The 21,542-nt window shown below is 36.1% G+C and overlaps 1 protein-coding gene across 1 annotated transcript in view; it reads right to left on the bottom strand.

Annotated features, from left to right (window-relative positions):
• RYR2 (ryanodine receptor 2) overlaps positions 1-21,542 on the bottom strand; it is a 339,366-nt gene that overhangs the window by 166,370 nt on the left and 151,454 nt on the right. Inside the window, exons 9-16 of the mRNA XM_030446731.1 lie at positions 20,029-20,128; positions 17,964-18,060; positions 14,110-14,184; positions 10,886-11,042; positions 6,335-6,499; positions 4,736-4,857; positions 1,818-2,001; positions 994-1,129 (exon numbers count right to left, since the gene is read on the bottom strand). Of these exons, the coding sequence (XP_030302591.1) occupies positions 994-1,129; positions 1,818-2,001; positions 4,736-4,857; positions 6,335-6,499; positions 10,886-11,042; positions 14,110-14,184; positions 17,964-18,060; positions 20,029-20,128 (1,036 nt within the window). The remainder of the gene's footprint in view (positions 1-993; positions 1,130-1,817; positions 2,002-4,735; positions 4,858-6,334; positions 6,500-10,885; positions 11,043-14,109; positions 14,185-17,963; positions 18,061-20,028; positions 20,129-21,542) is intronic.

Raw genomic sequence — 21,542 nt, 5'->3', positions numbered from 1 at the left:
TCTGTCCAAACTCAAGCTTATGCTCAAACACATGCTTCAAAGGCAAGCAGGCCCTCATATTAGAGCTGGTAAGTTACAGAAAGCAAGCAGCATAGGCACATCCTGGACTGCTTAATGACAGGGACACATTACTGTCCTCAGTCACTTAAGGTCAATGTGAACATTAAAAACCTGATGACAGAGAAGCAACTGACAAAATGCTCTCTTAGGCAGTAAAATTTCGTTTTGTGGACAATTAAAAACTCAACAGGAGTGAACACACAGCAGTGGATTAATAACAATATGAGCTGCAGTGGAACATAAATAAAATAAGCAATGCAAACTGATGGGCAAACAAATCAGACAATCAAATGCTACTACTTAAATAGGAGTTTGACCAGGGCACCTAACACTTAACTATAACTACAGTGATTTTCAGTAACTTCAGTTGGATGAGACCTTCATGATAAACTGCTTTAGAGAATGTGCTTTTCCACAATACACTGAATCCTAGTATAATGCTGAAGTTATTTGGTCATTACTGATTAGTAAGTGGGGTCTTTGTCAGAAGCTTGAGATTTATGCTGTACTTCTGCAGCCAGATGTGTGAAAAATTGGAGGCTTCTACAGAACTGACCACTCATGGCTCCTTTACACAGAAATGACATCTTCACATGTATTTTGTTCACACATTTTGGGACTACACAAGACACATCAGCAAAATGATGATGCAAGAAAGCAATAAGTCGTTTCACTAAGGAAAACATTTTTCACTACAGTATTTTATTTATCATAACAAAAAAATATTATTAGAAAAACCACATTAGTTGAGTGCTTTCAGCGTATTTTATTCTAAAGCACATGCAAGGATCTGGAAATTAAGAAATCTTGTTTAATTTGTATCCTAAATTTCTACTCACTGGAAATTCTTCTATACTTAAACAGGCACAAGTTTCTTTTCATCTGAGTATTATTTTGAGCTAAAAAAAACCAAGTAACTCATAATATTCTTACCAAGTAATTCATACAAAGAATTCAGAATAGATTTCCATGCTTCTCCAGCTTCTTTTCCAGCTACATCTGCAAAATGAGCTGCACTGCTGTATACATTCAAGCGATCAATACATTCAAGAACAAGGTTGATCATACCCTAAAAATGGAAAGGCTCAGATTGTCAGAGAAAAAAAAGAAGTATTGTTTAGGTGCAAACACATAAGATTTTCAGAAATCTAAGAAAATAAAACAAGAAAGCCAGGACATGTAAAACACAAGAATATACACATGGACTCACACAAACAGAGTCACAAGTAATCCTTATAGAAATATTTCCTTGACTGTGTCAGTAAAAATTTACCACTTAGGTTGGTCAAAATAAACCAAAAAATAAACAGCATTGCAGACACAATTATAGGCAAGTTTTTTTTGAAAAGCATTTAGGCATCTAACAAAGTGCAGAAAGCTATTACTACCAGAGAAATAACAGACAATATGACACAAAATACTTAAAGCATTCTTACTATTAAACCAAAACATCTTTCTGCATGAAAAGACGAAACTATAATGATTAACACATAAGGAAAGAATTATGCTTATAATTCAGGTCACAGGGTTATACAGATATTTTTTTAAAAAAATAAATGGAAAATCTTAGGTGTATTTCTTTAAATATACAGGAAAATAAACAGAACTACAGAGATTAGAAATGCAGCAAATATTTTTACTCTGACTAAAAAAACCATGGCAAATATATTTCACATTAGACAGCACCTCCACGACAGTGCAAAAGAATACTTGCAGACAACATGGCAGAAAATCAGGAATAAAACTGAGAGAAGTACCTCTTCCTGGAAGAGGTTCTGGCGATTCTTCAGTGCTCGGAGCCTGTTTTGTTTGTCTTCATGCTCCAAATGTTCATCAGGAGGGTGAAAGTAGCCAATCAAGTCCTGAAGGCTCAGACTGACTGACTCGATAGGCAAATCAATGGTGGAAGACTTCACTTTCTTGCTGAGAGCATCCAGGCCCCTGCAAAAAGATGCAAAATATTCTACATACTGGAATATTTTTTTGTTGTTGTTTCATTATTTAAGCACTATTGGTTTAAAAGCAAAGTTTGTTGAGATGGTGAAGCTCAGTTCATTTTCTGACAGCTAAAATTTCTCAAAACATCTTTATATCTCCTCCATTCTCACTTAATGACCTACTCCCCCTTCTCAAACAAAATGGAAGCATCAATGTTTCTCTTACTTTTTTCTGAAATCCAGAAAACACATTTTAATATTTTAGCTACACATTTAGCAGTACCAGAGGCAGAGCACACATTTTTGAAACCTGTTCAGAGCATCATGAGGCCGGAATTGACAAAACTCAGAAAAACAGTCCTGAAGTGCCAAAGATAGCCCAGCTAGTTCATACAGGCCCTCAAGCACATCTCTAACCTGTTCTTAAAGCCATCTTCAGAACTGGAAGATGCAGCTTCCTCCACAAACTCTGTCTCAGCACACCATTTCGGTTTCCCTGACACACATTTCAAGCTCGGCCTTGCTGTAGTCTGCAACCCTCATCTCCCAGAAGTGGAGGACAGACCCTTCTCATCCACATTGCACCTGCCCCTTGGCTCAGCTGAATCCCAAACAAATCCCATAACCCAATTTTTCCCCAGGGCTGTGTTTCCCAGCCCTCTGATATGTCTTTCTCCTCTGTTCAAATCCCACCTTTCTTGAAATGTGGCTCTTGGAGCTGAGCCCTCCCCAGCACCACGCAACAAGCAGAAGGAGAGAACCTTCCCTCACCCCTTCCTGGTTCCCCTCAGGAAGGAGGCGGCGGGCAGAGGTCTGCAGGAATCCTGCCAGAACCTTCTGGAAGGAGCAGGAGGAGCCATGAGGGGCAGAAAAAGCAGGGGTTCTGAGGGCCTGAGAAGATAGTGGCCATCCTCAGGGAGGAGGGAAAGATTCAGAGGAACCCAAAACTCCATAGGAGGCAGCCAGGGCTCTGAAGTGCTGGGAGAGGAGCAGCCCTGAAGGGATACAGCAGGCAAGAGCAGGAGGAAGGGGCTTCGTTTGTCTCTTTTGACTCAGTATCAATTCTGCCATTGTAAAAAAAGCTTCTTTGCTAAGATATTTTCAAAGAGGTCTTCTTTGTGTTCAGCAGTGCTCTGTTTATGCTGACCTAAGGATCACTGAGCTCCAGGAGGCAGAGGAGCCTGAGGAATCCACACAGGCTCCCAGCTCCCCACTCATCTCACTCTCTTCTTTCCTCAGCAACCTGACCCACAACCTGCCACAACCCACAACCTCTTCGTGGCACAGCTCCCTGCTTAGTCCCAAGGGCTCCTCATCACCTCAGGATTTGAGGCAGAGGCCCTATTTTAGAAATATTTACTTCAGGAGAAAAAAAATCCCTTAGAATAAATAATGCTATGTTTCAAAAAGATAACTATCAGAGCTAAGTTCATTTTTATTGTGAGCACATTAACAAGTGCAATTTTTCTACTGAGTTCGTGGGAAGAACTGGAGCACACGAGAGAATAATTTTGATCCCCTCCAATTCAGCTTTTTTCTGCTTGGAGTAACATCCTGCCAAAAGTAAATTGCTAAACACTACCTTGGACTCCCCATGCACTCTGAAAAAATCTCTACTGTAATTTAACAGTACCTCAATTCACAAGACCCTATCATTAAATTGTCTTTCGCTGTCCTTATCTCTTATGGCATTCTTTAGCAGCTTCTAAGAAAATGTATTATTTATAAGGTGACCTAGGGCTTGCATTTCTTTTGTATTTTAGATGTCATACAATAAGCAGTTCTCCTGACAGGCATTTTTCTCTGATGTTATTTAAATACTAGTAAATGTTTATCAACAAATTGACCTGTCTGTGACTTCAGCTGTGCACTGATTTAGGACATGGTGGCTTCTGGTCACCATCTCCCATCCTGTCAATTCATTTGTGACAAATGAATTCCTATGAAATATTCATCATTTCATATAGTCTTAATGCATATCACCCTTTTTCTACCAGCAGCTACAATAATGAGAGGGGCCTTTCCTCAACTATTGAAGTCACCAACACTTGAGAATCAGCATTTTCTCAGTGGTATTTAGAAAGACATCTGGAGTAAGAAGATTAAGGCACATCACTTACATCTGCCAGGCACTATTTTTAAATGGCAAAATTGTTATAAAATAAAACTTTTTAAACTGCAAAATATTAAAGAAACAAGTAGCCTTAAAAGGAACAAATAAGGAAAGTATAATGGGAAGGGAGAAAAATGGTTTAATTCCATACTTCTAAGAAAACCTTTTTTTGAGACTATGAACTTCTTCAGTATATTTGAGTCGTATACAAGTTTGTAGTTTTCTCCTCCATCCATGTTTTCAAGTAAGAACACTTTTAAAAACCATACTTAGAAAAAAAAAGAGCTAAATGATGCACTGCATGACTTAAAATGACAAAAAAAATATCTCTTTTACAGTTTGTTTGCATTTTCAGTATGTTTCTACGTTCAAATCAAGATGGAACAATAAAGTCATATTAGAAGATAGAGCAAAGAAACTCTCAAGGTACCTCTCTGCTGATAACACAAAGAATTGGCATAAAGTCTGCTTAGAGAAGTATTAATCTTTTTTTTTTTTTTTTTTTTTGAGGGCTAACTGGTGTGTGTTTTTTCTGAGAGGTTCACTGTTATGTTAATAGCCACTTTGAATAAAGTAAAAGAGGCAGAAAGAGAAAAGGGATGAAAAGATAATTTTAGGAGCAGACCTTATGAACCTGTTGAAAAGGAAGACTGTGCTACGGATGACACGGGCTGTCCGGGATTCTTCATTCTGAGATCTGGACAATGTTAAACCATCATCCATGTGACCTTCATGGTGCATTATTGCCTGTAATACAAAACCAAAAAAGCATTCACTACAAAATAAAATATTATTCATAAGCAAAGAGTATGAAAATTCACAAACTAAGGTAGGCTAGGAAATTATGAAGTCATATATAAAAACAGAAGGATTCAAATAAAAGCAGCTAATCCCATGTTTACTTCCCTCATGTGTGAGGACCCACTTGTATATAATCTCAAAGCTACAGGTTCTAAAATATATATCTTATTTTAAAAATATTAAAACCCATCAAAAGTCTATGGGGTTTTGTTTATTGTTCATTTTTATCAGCCTTAAAAATAATTTCCTTACACAGTAGCAGATCCCTAAATTACAGACAAGGTCAGAACAAGTATATTTTGCTGGTCCTGATTTCCAATTATGTTAGTAGCCTTCTTTTCTGATTATGCTTTGAGCCACAACCAATAGCTTATAGTTTTCTATGTTTAGTTAACATGGCTCTACAGTTATTCAAACCAAACAACAGCAATATTTTGAAACATTTTACTTAATTTTTTTTCATATGTACACACAAACTATTTATATTAGTTACATAGTAAATTATTCAATGTGTCTTATTTTTTAATTATTTTAGAACTATTTAAGTATTACAGTTATCCCAATCATTAGTTATATTAGAATTATATTCACTTAAATTTTGGATGTATATGAATTGTTTCCTAAATTTATCTTATTTTTATATAAAATACTTACACACTATGCATGTGTGTGTATACACACATACATTTATTTTACATATGTATATATATATGTATATAAAACTGTAAGTAATGACCTTTCAAGTATAGCAGATATTGCTCTAGCTTTGTAGTTCTGGCATGTGAAACAGTCACGGAAAATACTACAGTATGGATAGACATCACCTTTTCTTTTATTTTTTAAATTAAGTCTAAAAATCTAATTCATTGCTGAGAAATAATTTCCTGCACAGTAACACAATTACAACTTAATATATCTAGCTTCTGAAAGATGTGTTAAGTGGCAAAAGAATGTTTTTCCTACTTTATTATCCTGAGCTCTCTAGCATTCTGCTTGCTCGTGGTTATCTTTTAAAAGAAGAAATCCCTCAGAGCTCAGGTCTTGCCCATTCCAGCCCAAAACATAATGTGCTCACAACGGGGAAAGAAGAGTCTGAAACAAATGCCTTCTCAATCCAATTACAGCACAAAGTAAGGAATTTTAGCATATTCTACAGGTTATTGCTAATATTTCAGTATTTGATATCAAGTATATCCAGATTTATCCATGTTTGTGGGTCTACAGGTTAAAGCATACTTTGTGTGCCTTTCAGGTTCAGAACTCAGTAAATCATGTAACTTTTCAATAGGAGACATTTGCAATGAAACAAAAGCATGCTTGAAACATTGGAAACCTATGAATTAGCTTTCTGCTGTAGTTCCCTTCATTCTCCCTGCTCTCCTCAGACTGGGACTGAATAAAACATCCCTACCTCCAGACCTACCTTGCGTTGCAGAGAGCCCATTCTTACAGACTTGGCATCAGCAGACTGGTACGTGAGCCATAAGCCTGTATCTGCATGTTGTATGAAGCATATTGAATCCCCATATTTTATTTCAGGTGCTCCCATTCCATCCACCTCTTTCCTTGTCCCTATGTCCAGCTTTTCCTGAAGAAGAAGAAACATTCAACATGTTAACTATGAATTAAATATTGAATACTAGGAATTGTGCAGAGCAAGACCTAAAAGGATACTTGAGATACTTCTTTAATGAAATTACTAAAACCAGGCAAAAGTGTAACTTGTAGTTAAATATCTAGGGAAATATGGAGATACAGCCCATCCACAAAAACTAGCTTGCTGCACTAGGAAAGCCTAGGATAAATAATTGAAAAGGATAAATAATTGACCACACATCTCATTACTGAAATATAAAAGCTTACAAAGCAACACCTAATAAATTCATAATACATGCATAATCCTCTAGCTAAATTTGGGAGGTTTTTTTCCCATCCTGGAAAAGATAAGCACTTGTCTACAATTTCTTTCCGACTGTCACAGACAGACCTGTCTTTCTGACAAGTCTTTAACCTGTCACCACTCAGTACTGCCCAACAACAGGCTCAATATTGCTTAAGGTATTTCATTTCTCTGTGCTGGTTCACACGTAAAAAAAAGAATACTATGACAAGACATCAGTCCAGCTGGTGTCTTATACAGACAGCAGCCATTTCAGGAGAGAAAAATTAGCATCCCAAACAATACTATAGTTTGCAATTGTAATTTGAGGTGTTCCCCAAGCTCCAGCTCTTCTAAGAACTTATTTCTTCACCACACATATCATTTTATAAGAAAAACACCTATGCACCCTGGTTCATAACAGACACACACTTAAGACTCTCCAAAAGCATATGGTTCAACCAACTGCTATACCTCTTGTCTACCTGCACTAGGTGCTAAAAAACAAAGGCAAGTATGGAAAAAACACGTTACAAAGGATCAGTATAATTAGAATTTATTTTCTTAACTGTAGGAAAGCTGTAAATGTAGTTATGCCCAAAACTTCTCATGGGACTTTGACCTGCCTCACAGCAAGTTCCTGGGGCTTTCAACACTAGCTCCATTTTAGGCAAAAATTTCTCTTTTGAGAATTACCAAAAGACACTCTGACTCATTAGTTCTGAGTCATGTGATGGAGTTACTGACACAGAAACTCTTCAGCATTCTTCTGGGAAGGGGAGGAAATACATCACAAGAGTTGCAGGTGATGCTGAGACTGCTATAATGCTGCAATTGCTATTTTGCTCTCCCTTTCTCAACTTCAGTGGTGCAGGTGGGTTCAGCAGTACGGTATCTCCCTGTATTCTGCTTCTATATATGCTCACACATTCCCAGCTGAGAAGCTGATCTGCTTTTCACCACTGTTCCAAAAATCATCTGTGCAAATCATTTTAATTCAGAGTGCAGGATGATGCTCCTAACAAAACAGAGTTTCAACCTCCTCTCCTGATCAGCAGCAGAGGACAAGCCACTTCCTTTATTTACTCAGAATAATGAGGCAAAAACTTCTAAATGTTGAATTCTACTACAACCAGAAGAGATTAGAAGAATGATTACACCCCACACATGTGTCTTGACAATCTGGGGCAACAGTATCAGAGTCAAAGGTGACAAAGATTGTTTTTTGAAATTAAGAGAAAACAACCTTTAATTTATTAAGGGATTCTAAAAAGGATTCATAGTCAAGGGAGATGTCAAGTAACAAGATTTTCATGCTACAATTACAAATGCATTTTGAAGCATTAAGAAAAAAAACACCACAACTATTACTCAGGTGAAATTCCTATTATTCCTTTTCATGATACTAAGCTTCCATATATAGTGTATTCATCAATTCAGATTATTAAACAGTTCCTGAATACAGACGTTAATTTAAGTATTTTATAAGTATCTGAATCCCCAGTAGTACTGAAATTCTTCTTAAACTCTTCCTTCTTAAACTGTCCACTGATACATGGTAATAGTTGATTTATTAAAACATCTCACGCCAATTACAGAGTTACTGTATGCTTCTATTTCATTATTAATTCATTATTTTGTTAATATAATTTCTTGAAGTATTTTATTCAATTCAAAAACTTGCATAGATAAGCTAAATATAACAACAGTTGGCAATTGAAAAGCTGCTTATAATAGGACATTGCACACAAATGATGATACAGGAAAAAAAATAAATTATATCCTACTAGAATATGAAGAAATGGCAGCCTGATTTTAAGTCAAGTCTTTTGAATTATCTTCATAACTAGAATATAACTGGAACCTGCATGAACACACTGTGCTTCTACACCTTTTTGGTAGATTTTCTTCTATTTCCAGGTCTTCCTCATTACAACCAAGTTCTTAAGACATGAATATATGAATTAACATAAAACACTGCCAATAAAACAGGGGATTATTAATTTTTAACACTATTACATAATTTCTTTAAAATCTACTGACTGGAACAGAAATTGAAGAGGTTTGATACTGCACTCTTTATTCCAATTAGAATTAATATTAAATTTACCTAGCATAAAAATGGCAGTGCTGACAATTTGCCAACAAGATCTCTGTTCTCACCAATATAAGTAAACCAGCAAGTTTGCATGTCCTTTTAGACTGATTTGAACCCAAATTGATGTCAATCACACTCAGTTGAGCTCTTTCCTGCAAATAAGGATGGAAGCCAGGAAAGCACAAGGTAAAAGTTGGATTGAATACAGGAAAGAAGATGGAAAGCCAGGGGATGGTATGGGGGCAGCAGGCATTACAGGATTCATTTAGGAACTTGAAGACATTGAGTGAACAGAAACCACAAATTTTTTATTGTTGGTTTCAATGGAGCTCTGGATTCATTCCAGCAAACACCAGGCAGTTGAGAATGTACATACAATGATTCTGTCTCATTCTCTACTATAAAAGAGTTCATGAGTGAAAATCAGAATCTGTAAAACATCAGAAATCACCATGTCACCATTTCATAATTGCTTAATGACACAGACATCATGTGATGCAAGTTTCTAGCCCACTGTGCTTTTACCATACCCTGTCATCACAAAACCATCTGCTACTTCTTCCTACAGCATATTTACAAGGAACACCTTCAGTTTTATTGGCAATCTAGGCCCATTCTCAGAACATCACATTTTTCTAACAGAGATCAAAAGTCTTCATCATTATACTGGAACAAGTAGAAATAATTGTGTTTTGCCACAGTCTCTAAACCACGCCAGTAATGCAAAGGAGTAAGGATGCATTAGAAGCAAACAGTTTTTCTGAAAACTATGCCAGATTTTCTCCAGAAGGACACTTTCTATATAAACAGTTTCTAATCCATTCAGATACTTGAAAGATCAATATAATTCACATTTAGTGACGGTTATGAGGCTAATCAGAACATAAAGTCCAGTTCCCAAAACTTCCAATACATCGTCTCATCTTCAAAACACATGTGGATATATTGCATAAAAAAGAAAAACAAACCACCTTTTCCATAACAATATATTCTTTGTATTGCTAAGCCTCCAAGTATTTTTTTTTTTTTTACTAAATAATCCATGTAGCAGTAGAGCATGGTATGTTGTTCCACTCTTCCTCGAGCAACCCCAACTTTTTTGAGCAATCCCTCTTGCTTCAAAAGAGAATTGATGTCAAGATCTAAAGGCACAGCAACAGGGACTCCCCCGTAAAGCTGAATTGCACTGCATTTCTGTGTCTTTCCTGACTGGTTTTAAAAAATACACTGTCTGGATACCAAAACAATCAACTGTTTTAAAAAACTGTTTTAAAGCTTTGTTATCAGACTGCAAAAATCTGTATACAGGCTTTCACATGAATATTCATTCCTTATCTTCCCAAGCAGAAAAAATAATCAAAAATATATAAAGTGATTGCTACAGATAAGTCCTTGAATAATTCTTTTCATGATTACTATACACTTAGAAGTTTTCTAAAAGCAGCATTATTGTTGGAAAATTTCCTGCAGCATCATGCTGCTGGTGAAAAGAACAAGAATTCATTAATTTATCATTTTAAACATTTTACCATCTATGCAAAGTACTATTCTGAACTTGAAAAGCTTACTGAATGCACCAAATGAAAATTCAGACTATAGCAATTTTAAATTAGACAATGGTAAAGCATCTGATGGAAGAATTCCTGTTTTCCCAATTTAATTTAAATAACCTAATTTACTACAATTTTTTCCTCTGTTATCTGACAGACACGAGCAGTGAAGCACCAGTAAAGATCATCAGAAAAACAAATAAAAAATGAGGAAGCTGTTCAACAGTAGGCAAGCAGTAAAATAAAACAAACAAAAAAAATGAGACAAACAAACAGCCCAGCAGCATTACTCAAAGAAGCAGCTTTTTTCCTGTACTGAGGTTTCATTTGTAATCAGCAGAAAGGTAGAAAGTTCCCATAATTAATGCAATTAGAAATATCTAAATCTTGCTTATTAAAAAGAGTGAAATTACTGCCAGTGACATTAATGCTGCACCCATTCCATACCTTGGAAGACCGAAAACAGAACGCCGTGGATTTTACATCCGCTTTCTCTTTTTCTGTAAGAAGAAGACTCTTGTCATCCAGAAGACTTAAATATTTTCCTGTTGTTATATGTCTTAGTCTGAATGGCTGTCCCCATCTGATGTGGCTGCCGCTCCACCTAAGAAAGGTCATAGCAAGCACTTGGTTTTTTTAAAACAAAACATTGAGTTTAACTACCAGCAAAAATATTTTAAACTGCTTTATATTGCCAACTAGTTGGTAAAAGGAAACAACTCTAAATGTTGGATTATCAGCAAGAAAATGGTTACTTTGTGGTTACCTCCTATAAAACCATTCTAATAAATAATCTTAACCTCTTCCTTTGCACAGGCTGCTTGGGTTTGAATTGAATTCCGCTCGAGAGAAGATACAGCCCGCCTACAGGAAAAGGAGGCTTCTGCTGTACATGAACAGCTTAGATCTGCCAGTTCCCTCTCCAGCATTTCATGTACCAACAGTTGGGTTTGTTCACTCTCCCAGAACACTCTGAGTAGTCAACACAATTTAGGGAACACTTTGAATAGTATGAAAAAAAATAAAAGAGCAAAATACGTAAAGAAATATTCCAATAACAATCTCCATAAAATATTTTTTTTTAATTATTAAACAAAAAATATTCCAGATTCTTCATAATATTCATAGGAGGAAATTAAGAAAGGCAAAGATTTTCTATCTACGCTTCCCAAGAACTCCTCAAGTTGAAATACAGGTTGCAAGTTTCTAACTTCTTACCTTAAGAAAAAGAAAGACTTAAAAGAAGACTTAAGAAAAGTCAGTTTTGCTCTTCCTGATTAACTTGATTCCTGATCAACTTGATTCCTGATCAAACTTGTGTAGGGTTTACTAGGAAGGGTGAATTTCACAAAGCCTTTTCAGAAGGCTTCTCAAGTATTTCTTCTATTAGCAAACTGCCAGAGCCAGGATGTTTTCCTGGATCTTCACAGAACTTTCTGGTCTTAAATCTTCAAAAATTTACACTTTCCATGTATGTGCACACTGCTTTTTGGAGAGAAAATAATATATTTCTTTGTAGTTTGTAAAATACTCATCATAATGGAGTTATAACATACTGTCAAGGTTCTGATGTGCTTCCACAAATACTAGGAAATCTCTGCCTAGTGTGACTTGAAATAGCTTAAAATTACTAACAAGAGTAAACAATCATATCCTTACAAACTTCATCTGATTATTCAGTCTCATATCAGAATTTTGTATCACTACATCTACTCACTTGCATTTAAAGTTATTCTGAGTACAGCATTTATAAAAAGTTTTTATGCAGATGTTCTGTATGTATTCATCAACTAGACTGAAGATCCCTTAGGCTGGGACTTACACAGGTTTAAGCCATTTTTGGTTTCCCTAATACATGTAGCAGATGAAAGCACTTAGCTCCTCAATACAAATATCCATTTGTTTGAGTATGTCTTCCTAAGACTTGGCCATATGGCATGCAAAGTATGCAAAATGGATTTGGCAGATATTTTTCAAGTGCAGGAGTTTTTTTTAAATGCAAGAGCAATACCTGGTTTCTGTAACAGGATGTATTACATTTCACCAATTAAACTTTTAAATCTTTTTAGTTACCAATTTTAAAGAGGTAATGCTGGGTCTTGCAAAATGTACCAGCTCTGCACCTTTCATATTTGGGGCCATATTGAGGAGCTGCCTTTTATCTGGTCTGACTCAAGTTTCTCTTAGAGCCAGTAGCTACAGACCACAAGAAAAATTAAATATCAAATGTAATGAAACTATCACATGTCCTTGGTTCATGCCTGTAAGATGTGAGTAAGGTCATTTTGTGTGCACTTACAAGGAAAGCCTTTTGCACAGAATGTTATTGTGTGAAGCCATTTATGACTACTAAAAATTCTTTTCCACAGTGTGGGAATATGGTGCCTGTCACCTTTTGGGAAAGAAAGTAACCCTAAGGAACAGTATCTGGTGTCCCACAGCAGGGCATCCCAAGAGGGATCCTAAGGGCAACTCCAGACAATTTTTTATGAGAGTTCTCCACTAATGAGGAACGTTCAAAAGCAGTGATTCTTTCAGAATCATACAAAATTAATAGAATTAATATTATATCTGCAGTCATTCTGGGAAGGACTGGAACGAATGAAGAATTTCAGGCATGCATATACTGAGTTGTAAACTGAAGCCTTTGTATGAACACTCAGGAGTGAACGTATATAGTTATAAACTATCATTCAGGAAAAAAAGGGGGTGAGTGACTAGTAGGAGAGAATGTTTTTCTTGGGATTTTATTTGGGTTTATCCTGCTGAGATAGTCACGTTCCTTAAAAAAAAACAAAAAATTACCGCTGCATTTCCAAGGTTGTTTTGGCAGTTTTCACTATTTCTCACAGTCACATATGTTCATATCTTTGCAATTCAAAAGTTTGTATACAATTCCTGTCAAACTGAGACATACGACAGTCGCAACAGAAACCCAGAAATTCTCAAATCCTTGCATCACTCCAGTACCCCTCCCTGCTCACGAGGGAAGAACATGCAGGGAGGAAAATAAGAAGCCAAAGAAACTTCCTCATTTAACCATTGCCACTTAGGCACTCTCAGGGCCAACCTTAATGCAAAGCAAAAATCTCACTGCCCTATTCTATCAATGACATTTAACAAAAATGCACAAACAGAAAGCAGCATCATTAGAGAGTATCCTTTCCTTAAGCTGCCCTGATTCAGTGTCTAAAAAGCAACAAATTAATCACTGGAAACTGTATCACAAACACATCTGTGCAATTCCTTTAACAAGGCAAAAATCCTTACTACCATTCCCACAAGATAGCACGTTTCTTTGTAAATTTTTGCTTTTTAGGATATCCAAGTAGCTTAAATGAGTTAGGGGGCAGCACACGTGAACTATTAAAATCTGACAGTTTTCCTGTAAAATGTCACACATATATGCAAAAATGTAATCTGTGAATTCACAGGCAGCTGTAACAACTTCAAACAAATAATGAAACCACACACAGCATCTGTGCTAACACACACTCTCTATAGGAAGCTGTTTCATTTTCCATGAAAGTGCAGCCGAGCACTTTCTGAAGATTATTTCAGTATTATCTTCTGGGTTTATAATTATCCATTGGATTTGACAGGAATGCTCTCACTATAGAAGAAGCACCCTGCCAAACTGACTCCCATTTTCTGAGAGAGATTTTACTTACGCAACTCTGAGAGTCTCCAACCTCCACAGGGAACGAGCGTGAATGGACACAGCTCCACCTTCATAGTGGACAGTTCTGAAATCCAAGCAAAAGCACAAACTAAACGTTCAGCTCCGTGGTAAGAATTGACATTTTTGATAATTTAAATCCATCTCTCATTTTAAGACTGCCCAAACGTTACTGCAACTGTCAGACCCAAGGTTATCGCATTCAAAGCCAGCTCTTACCAGTTACAACTTCAAACCTAGTTACTCAAACAAATGTTATTTTCATTGTCTTTGGCTTCCATTATTGTGATATTCACAACAAGGACATTTATATAGTGCGTGCTTAAACATCTTTCTTAGTGTTTTAAGTCTAAAGAATAATAAAAAAAACAATAAAAGAAATAAGCTGATAGCTACAATATTTCTAGGTTTAAACACCAAGCAAATATCATATTATGATAAAGATTTATGATCAACACACGTTTCAAGACAAGTAGCTTAATTCTGTTGAAATAACCGTGAAACATTACACTGAATTGTGAAGAGTCATCTATTTGGCATTGTATTTTATTATCATAGCATCTGAAGTTTCACAACAAACACTGATAAGAGTGGTCATACAGATCTGATGTTAACAACTTCCTAATTCCAAATTTTAATATGTAGTGATACCTCTAGTTCCCACATGTATCCAGGAATCTGAGTGCTTCTAAAAAACAGCCAGCTGAGCCTAAGAAAAGGTTAGGTTGCTTTTTTTCTCTCCATTATTCATTATAGTGGCCTTGCAGTACATGACAGGGGCCTACAGGAAAGCTGAAGAAGGACTTTTTACACAAGGGCATGGAGTGATAGGATGAGGGGTAATGGCTTTCAACTGAGAGCAGACTTAAGTTACTAGGAAAAAAAAATTACTATGAGGACAGTAAGACATGGGAATAGGTTGCCTTAAGAGGTTGTTGATGCTCCATCCCTGGAAGTGTTTCAGACCAGGTGTGATGAAGCCTTGTGCAACCTGGCCTAGTGGGGGGTGTTCCTGCTCATGCATTGGGATCTTGATGATCTTTAAGGTCCCTTTCAACCTAAACCATTTCATGATTCTATGATTCCACCCCACTACAGCACAAGTCCTTCAGGAGAAGTTAAGGACCATGTGGGGAGAACACAAAATCTCAACAATTAAGTGAGTAAACACAATACACATTCAGAACAAACTGAGACATGGGAGAGAATTTACAAGCTATTTACATGACAATTTCTTCCACTTGTAGTAGTGATCTTCCAGCACAGATTTGGATGTCCTTACCTTCAGAGGAAGCTTTGCTGGGTACTGTGACCATGAATACAATATCTACACTGTCACTATCCCTGTCACTGTCACTGATCACTGTGCTAGATACCATTCCACAAGAGTATAAAAAGCTTGAGAAAGTGTGCTTTATTTTTGACTTCTGGTAATCTTCAAAACATCTTATACTCAAATTTATGTAATTGCATCAATGCTCTAAGAATAGAGAAAAACATCAGGTATTTTTAGAAACTGCCTAGGAGGATCCTTCACATCAGAACAATTTATTCATTCTCAGGAATAGACACCAGGTGACATTATAGAATAAAATTGTTATTTTAGGACTGTCGGATCTTTTATTTATTCAAAAAGACATGAAGAGGAGGCCTTTGCAGAAAAATAAAGATGAGATAGAGGAATTAGTGAGTCACAACAGACATGGAACTTCTCAGTTTTCCTCTACACTGCCATTCTGCAGAGCTGCTCTTTAAGCATGTGCTGGAACAAAAAGCAAAATAATCTACCACTAGATTACTTCAGAAGGCAATGGAAGGATAATATGAAATATTCCAAGCAGATCATACTTTACCCTACCTTAAGTGCAAAAGTTAGAGAATTCAAACTAAAGATAAAACGATTTCCTACCTGCCAAAATTGCCCACAGTTTTTAATATAATTCTACTAGCAGTTAAACACCACCCATCAAAATAAAGTGCACACACACATATATGGAGCCTCTCCCTGTGATACTTGAAAAGTCATGGCAGTCAGGTGGGGCTCCAGGTGACTGGAAAAAGGGAAACATTATGCCCATTTTTAAAAAAAGGATAGAAAGGAGGACCCTGGGAGCCACCAACCTGTCAGCATCACTTCTGTGCCTGAAATACTGGACTTTTGTAAGGCCTCTGATGCTGTTCTCCACAACATCTTTCTCTAAACTGAAGAGTTAAGGATTTGATTGGTGGACTGTTCCATGGATGAGAAATTGATTAGATGGTTGTATCCAGAGGGTAGTGCCCCAAACTCTCACTTTAGATATTCTGAATGGGCAAGTCTTAATTAATCTTAATTAGAGACAGAAGGATAAAGGTTCTGAGCAATAACTAAATTTATTAATAATCTAAGAGGAGAAAATGTGAGGCACAGAGTGATTCTACCTAACTCCACAAAATTAAAAGCAATCATAGATTTTATTATAGGTTAGTAAGTAAGTATAAGCCTTACAATTTCCTACAAATCGGCAATTACAACTTTTAAAAGTCATTCTGAGGATTTAAAATTAAATAAGAGAAAATACTAGAGTATTCTATTTATCATGTTCTCTTTTTATCACATTCAGGGTGAGAATAGTAACAGCAGCAATAAACTCCAAGCTGTAATGGATCTATTATATTACAACTAAAATTAACATATAAACAGACCACATTTTAAGTCTCAACATTGTGAACTTTCTTTGGTGTTCAAAAACTATTCCTTTGTGTAAAAATGTGAAATAGCCAGGCTGGGTTGTTCAGCAGCTGTAGGAAACCTTTGAAGTTGTTGCATGCTTGTGTTTTCTTTCACATCATAGATTTCTCCTATATTTTATGAGATATATTTTATATGTTATTTACTTATATATACATTTATTTATTTATTTACATGCATAAATATTTATATACATATTTATATTATATATTTATATATTTATTTTATATATTTTATATATATATATGTATTTATGTCTTATATTTTATTTCTATTCAAATATCTTGTCTTATCTTTACAAAAGAAAGAAAAAACTAGAATTAAAAGTACATTTCTATTTGCAAATTTGCTCTTTTAGAAACAAGTGAGCAGCACTTCCTTTATCATGGAAACAAAGCTACCCAATATGCTGCAAACCCCGAAGTATTCCAAAATCAACATTAAAATTAAGCAGTCTTCAGGCTGAAGGCATGAAAAAAGCACATGAAATTGTCCTACTGAGAAGAAGCCCAGGGTATGTTTTATTAAAGCAAATAAACATTGATTCACCCATGTAACCCCATGTAACCACTCCATTGAGATGTGCCACTTTCACCACCAGTCTTGTAAGAATTTAGATTTATTAGTTAACCAAGAGAGACACATTAAGAGATGTCATCACTTGTCTACTTCCATCTTAGGATACCTTTAGTCAATAAAATAACCATAAATTTAGTTCTACACAGTTATGACAGGTACACCTGTGATCAACATGCAGATTTATAGTCTCAAAGGACTGGCAAGTAATCTTAACACACCTTGTCCTGAGGAAAGTTTTTTGTGATTATAGGGAAAAAAAAGTGATTTCCTTTTTTTTCATTCACAGTGTTTTAAAGTCAGTAAAGATGACAATAAATTATCAGAAGTCTCTGTTGCTTTTACACCTGGTAAGTGAAATCAGGCTTGAGCAATACTGAAAAAAACATGCAACAGGCTCATACCCAAAGTTCATCTCAACAATATTCCTTCTTGTAAGTAGCATATCTTATCAGAATACCCTTCAAAAATCTGTACTGTCAGTGAAAATATTGAATCAGCAACGTTTGGTTTTACTCTATTACGAGCTGGAAACCTACCTTCTTTGTTCTTCTCCGTGTTCACCCGAAGGGACTGTCAAACATTCATCCATGTGACCATGCAATAATCTCAGAACATCCCCTCCTATCAGATAGCCTTCAATAAAGGGAGAAAATTAAGTGCATTTGTCTAGCAGCACCATGTAATATTGTAGTTCAAACTGCAATAAATGCTATCAGGTTGTGGGTTGTTGGTTTTTTTTTTTGTCTGCTGGTTGTTTTTTTTTTTCCTTCTGGTATTTTACATTAATTTAAAAAGAGAGTCAGAAGAAGGGAAGATATCTTTTACCTAACAACTTCCAATATCTTAGTCCTTTTTGGACTATTTATCAATTCTTTTCACTTCAAACTAATTCCATTTAACTGAATTTCACATTAATATGTTTTTAATTGGAAGTTTTCACTAAGAGGGGGCATTGTGGGGCAGTTATGTTCCTATACACTGGGATTTTTTAATGAAGGTGACAAAGCATTTTGCAGATCCTCTCAAAATTAGCTTTATTTTCCTCTTCACCATTTTTGAGGTAATTTTCTCCAGTTTGGCTACAGCTTTATTGAGGCATATAGGGTAAGTTCTTAAACACAAAGTATAAGATTCTCTTTTTGATTACAAGAGCATTCACTTCTTTTTCCTAGAATAAAGCCTGAGCTCTAATTCTTTCTGACACCATCCAGACTACCTACTCTTAAAAATATACTGCTTAAAGATAACCAATGTCTATACCTGAGAAAAGTGAAAACTAAAAGAAATACCAACAAAGAACAAGAAAACACTCCAAGAAATTCACAGCTGCTAAAATCCTGTCACATCCTTTTCCCATGATTTCCTGCAGGTATAACATGACATTATCCTCTATTATTGTGGATTTCTGCTTCTCAAACAGCCAGGTACATCTCCCTGGTGAGGTTCACCAAGAAGAAAGATGTGACACAGCACAAATCTGAGTCTCAGCTAATAAACTGTACTGGGATATTTAACAAGAATGCCACACCAGTGCTGCCAGCAATGGGAAGACAAGGAAAATTGAGCTTACAGGAAGAGGAAACATGTTGGAGAGGAAGTTTTCTCCTCATCAACAGAAAGGTTTTCCCCATAAAGTTTAGGGCATCGTTAAGCAATGCACTAGCATTTTTTTAATAATAGTTTGCAATAGAAACCATGTCAGACAATCTGAATGTGGAGAATGGTGCTCACAGTCTAAAACCACAGTAAATATGTAGAAAAGAGGTGTTGGCAATGCTGTCCCTGAATGAGCAAAACAACTGTGTAAGCTGTGCCAGTGTCCTGGTTTGGACTGATGTGAAATTTCTGAACCTTTTTGAAACTGAGTACTGAAAAGTTCCAAGAAGTAAGAAAGAAAGGACCTGCAACTTTAACCTTCTTATGGTTCTATTATGAAATTTACTCAAAACAGCAATTCTGTAGCAAACATTAGTCTTTACACCCTGACTAACTTCTCAAAAGTTTTTTTTTCTTCTCTGGAACCAGCATGACATAAATCCTTGTCCTGTCATGTCAGAGGTTGCTTTAAAAAAACCTCCCTAATCCTAAATCAAACAACCAAAATCTGAAAGTTGTTCTAGACTGTCTCTTTCTGTCTTTCCCTTCCTTCTGTTTCTCTTCCCAACCATACGATCCCAAAAAGCCATCCCCACTCTTAACTCCTTGGATTCCACATCCTGCTCCCAGTCCCCTTGAACAACATTTTTCACTCAGTTTCAGGAACATGTAACCATGACTGCATACATCAGAATGAGATCATTTAAACCAGGACCAAAAGGCATTAAAAAAATATATATTATGAACATTATCACACCTTTAACAAAGTAACATTTGAATGAGCTCTCCAGTACTTTAAAACACAATTTTAAAATGCAGCCTCAGTGTCCCTTTCAGTATCACTTTCTCTATTTTGAGAAAATGCATACATTTAGTTACTGGATTGCATGTTTACATAAGATAAACCCACTCTAATACTTCAGCCCTGCTTGACAGGTTAATTTCCTATTTCAGATATTTAATTTATAAGCAGGCTTTCAATAATAAAAGTTGAGTCAATCTTACCTTGGGCAACTTCACTTCCTGAACTGATGGGTGCTACACTCCAGAGTGTCTGCTGGAAGGCTGCATCAACATGTAGGCTACCATTGCCATAAGAGAGATGCTAAAAAACAAGAGAAAGAGGCTTGTATTTGGGATTAATTAAAAATTTCATTACAGTATTCAATGCTACTGTCAATCATTATCTTGTTTCTTTTGTATATAGACTGTATGAGTAAACACAAAAATCAGACCTGGGTGCTCCTCACACAACATCAGAAATAAAGCTATAATAATAACAACAGTCTATTTGCCTTGAAGAGACATACAGAAATGGCACAGATTTGTCAGCTGTTTGGGGTCTTAGAATATAGTTAACACTGAAAAACTGATTATTAAATGCTGCAAGGGTCTTACACTGGTGTTCCTCCTTCTATATACAATAGAATTTTCCACAGTGGAATTTTTCACAAAGTTTGAACACTGTGATGGGACATTAATCCATATCTCTGTTTTAACTCGCCCCTTACTTATTATAACCAGATGATGTACTTTAACACAGTCTGTCTGTATCAAGGTTTCTGTTTTCAGTAACCTGCATCTGTGTGAACTAAAAAAAAAAAATTTTAAAAAGGAAAAAAATAAAAACAAACAAACAAAACCACAAAAAAACAACAAAAGAAACAAAGAAAGCAAACTTTTTGCTTCAGGCTTCTTGTTGGCTAAGGTGTGTCAATACTGACATCTCATCTAGCAGTATCTATTTCTATCTGCACTTTACATTATGAAGTGTCTGCCTTCAATCTCAGGCCACTCCAACCAGTGAGAACAGCAAAAGAAAACCAATGAAGTTTATTATGTGCTGGTACATTTTGAGATCTGTGTGGAAGCAAGAGCACTTCCCAGAACACTTCAGTACTGCACGCAAGGGCAAAATCAACCACGCTGCTTCAAGAAGTACTACCAGCTGATGAAGGGATGGAGTGATCCAAGTCAATTCATTTCTCTTCTGCACACAGAGACTTTTACAGCTCTTGCTACTTCTTCTTTCCCTTCACCTGTCTTAAAGTGCCTGCAATGAGCAGGAGGAGAAGCAGTTTCCAACCACTGACACCTCTTCTCAATGACCCCAGAACCTCTGAGATGTTCCAAAGCTTGAGCAGAAACGATTCCCATACAGGTACACAGGCAAGAATACATACATCAGAGTGAGGAGAACACTTTATGTATCTTTTTTTCCCTAATTAGTCTGAGACAAGGCAAACCAAAACTAGAAGATGACCCCACTGAAGATATTTCTATATTGGAAAAATGCCACAAAGCACTTACCTTTATCTGCAACCAGAAAACCAAACCAAACCATAGCTCCTTCCTGTTTGTTTGGGTTGGTTTTGTTTGTTTGGTATGATTTTTGTTTTATTTGGGTTTTGTTTGTTTGGGGTTTCTGTAATTTTGGTTGGTTTGGGTTTTTTGGTAGTTTTATTAGGAAGGGGAAAACATTCAGCATCCCAAAAATGAGGAATTAGAAACCTTCAGCA

Source organism: Calypte anna, chromosome 3 (assembly GCF_003957555.1).
Source record: "Calypte anna isolate BGI_N300 chromosome 3, bCalAnn1_v1.p, whole genome shotgun sequence".
In the NCBI taxonomy this organism is placed as follows: Eukaryota; Metazoa; Chordata; class Aves; order Apodiformes; family Trochilidae; genus Calypte; species Calypte anna.
This window is presented reverse-complemented; position numbering and strand designations above follow the sequence as displayed.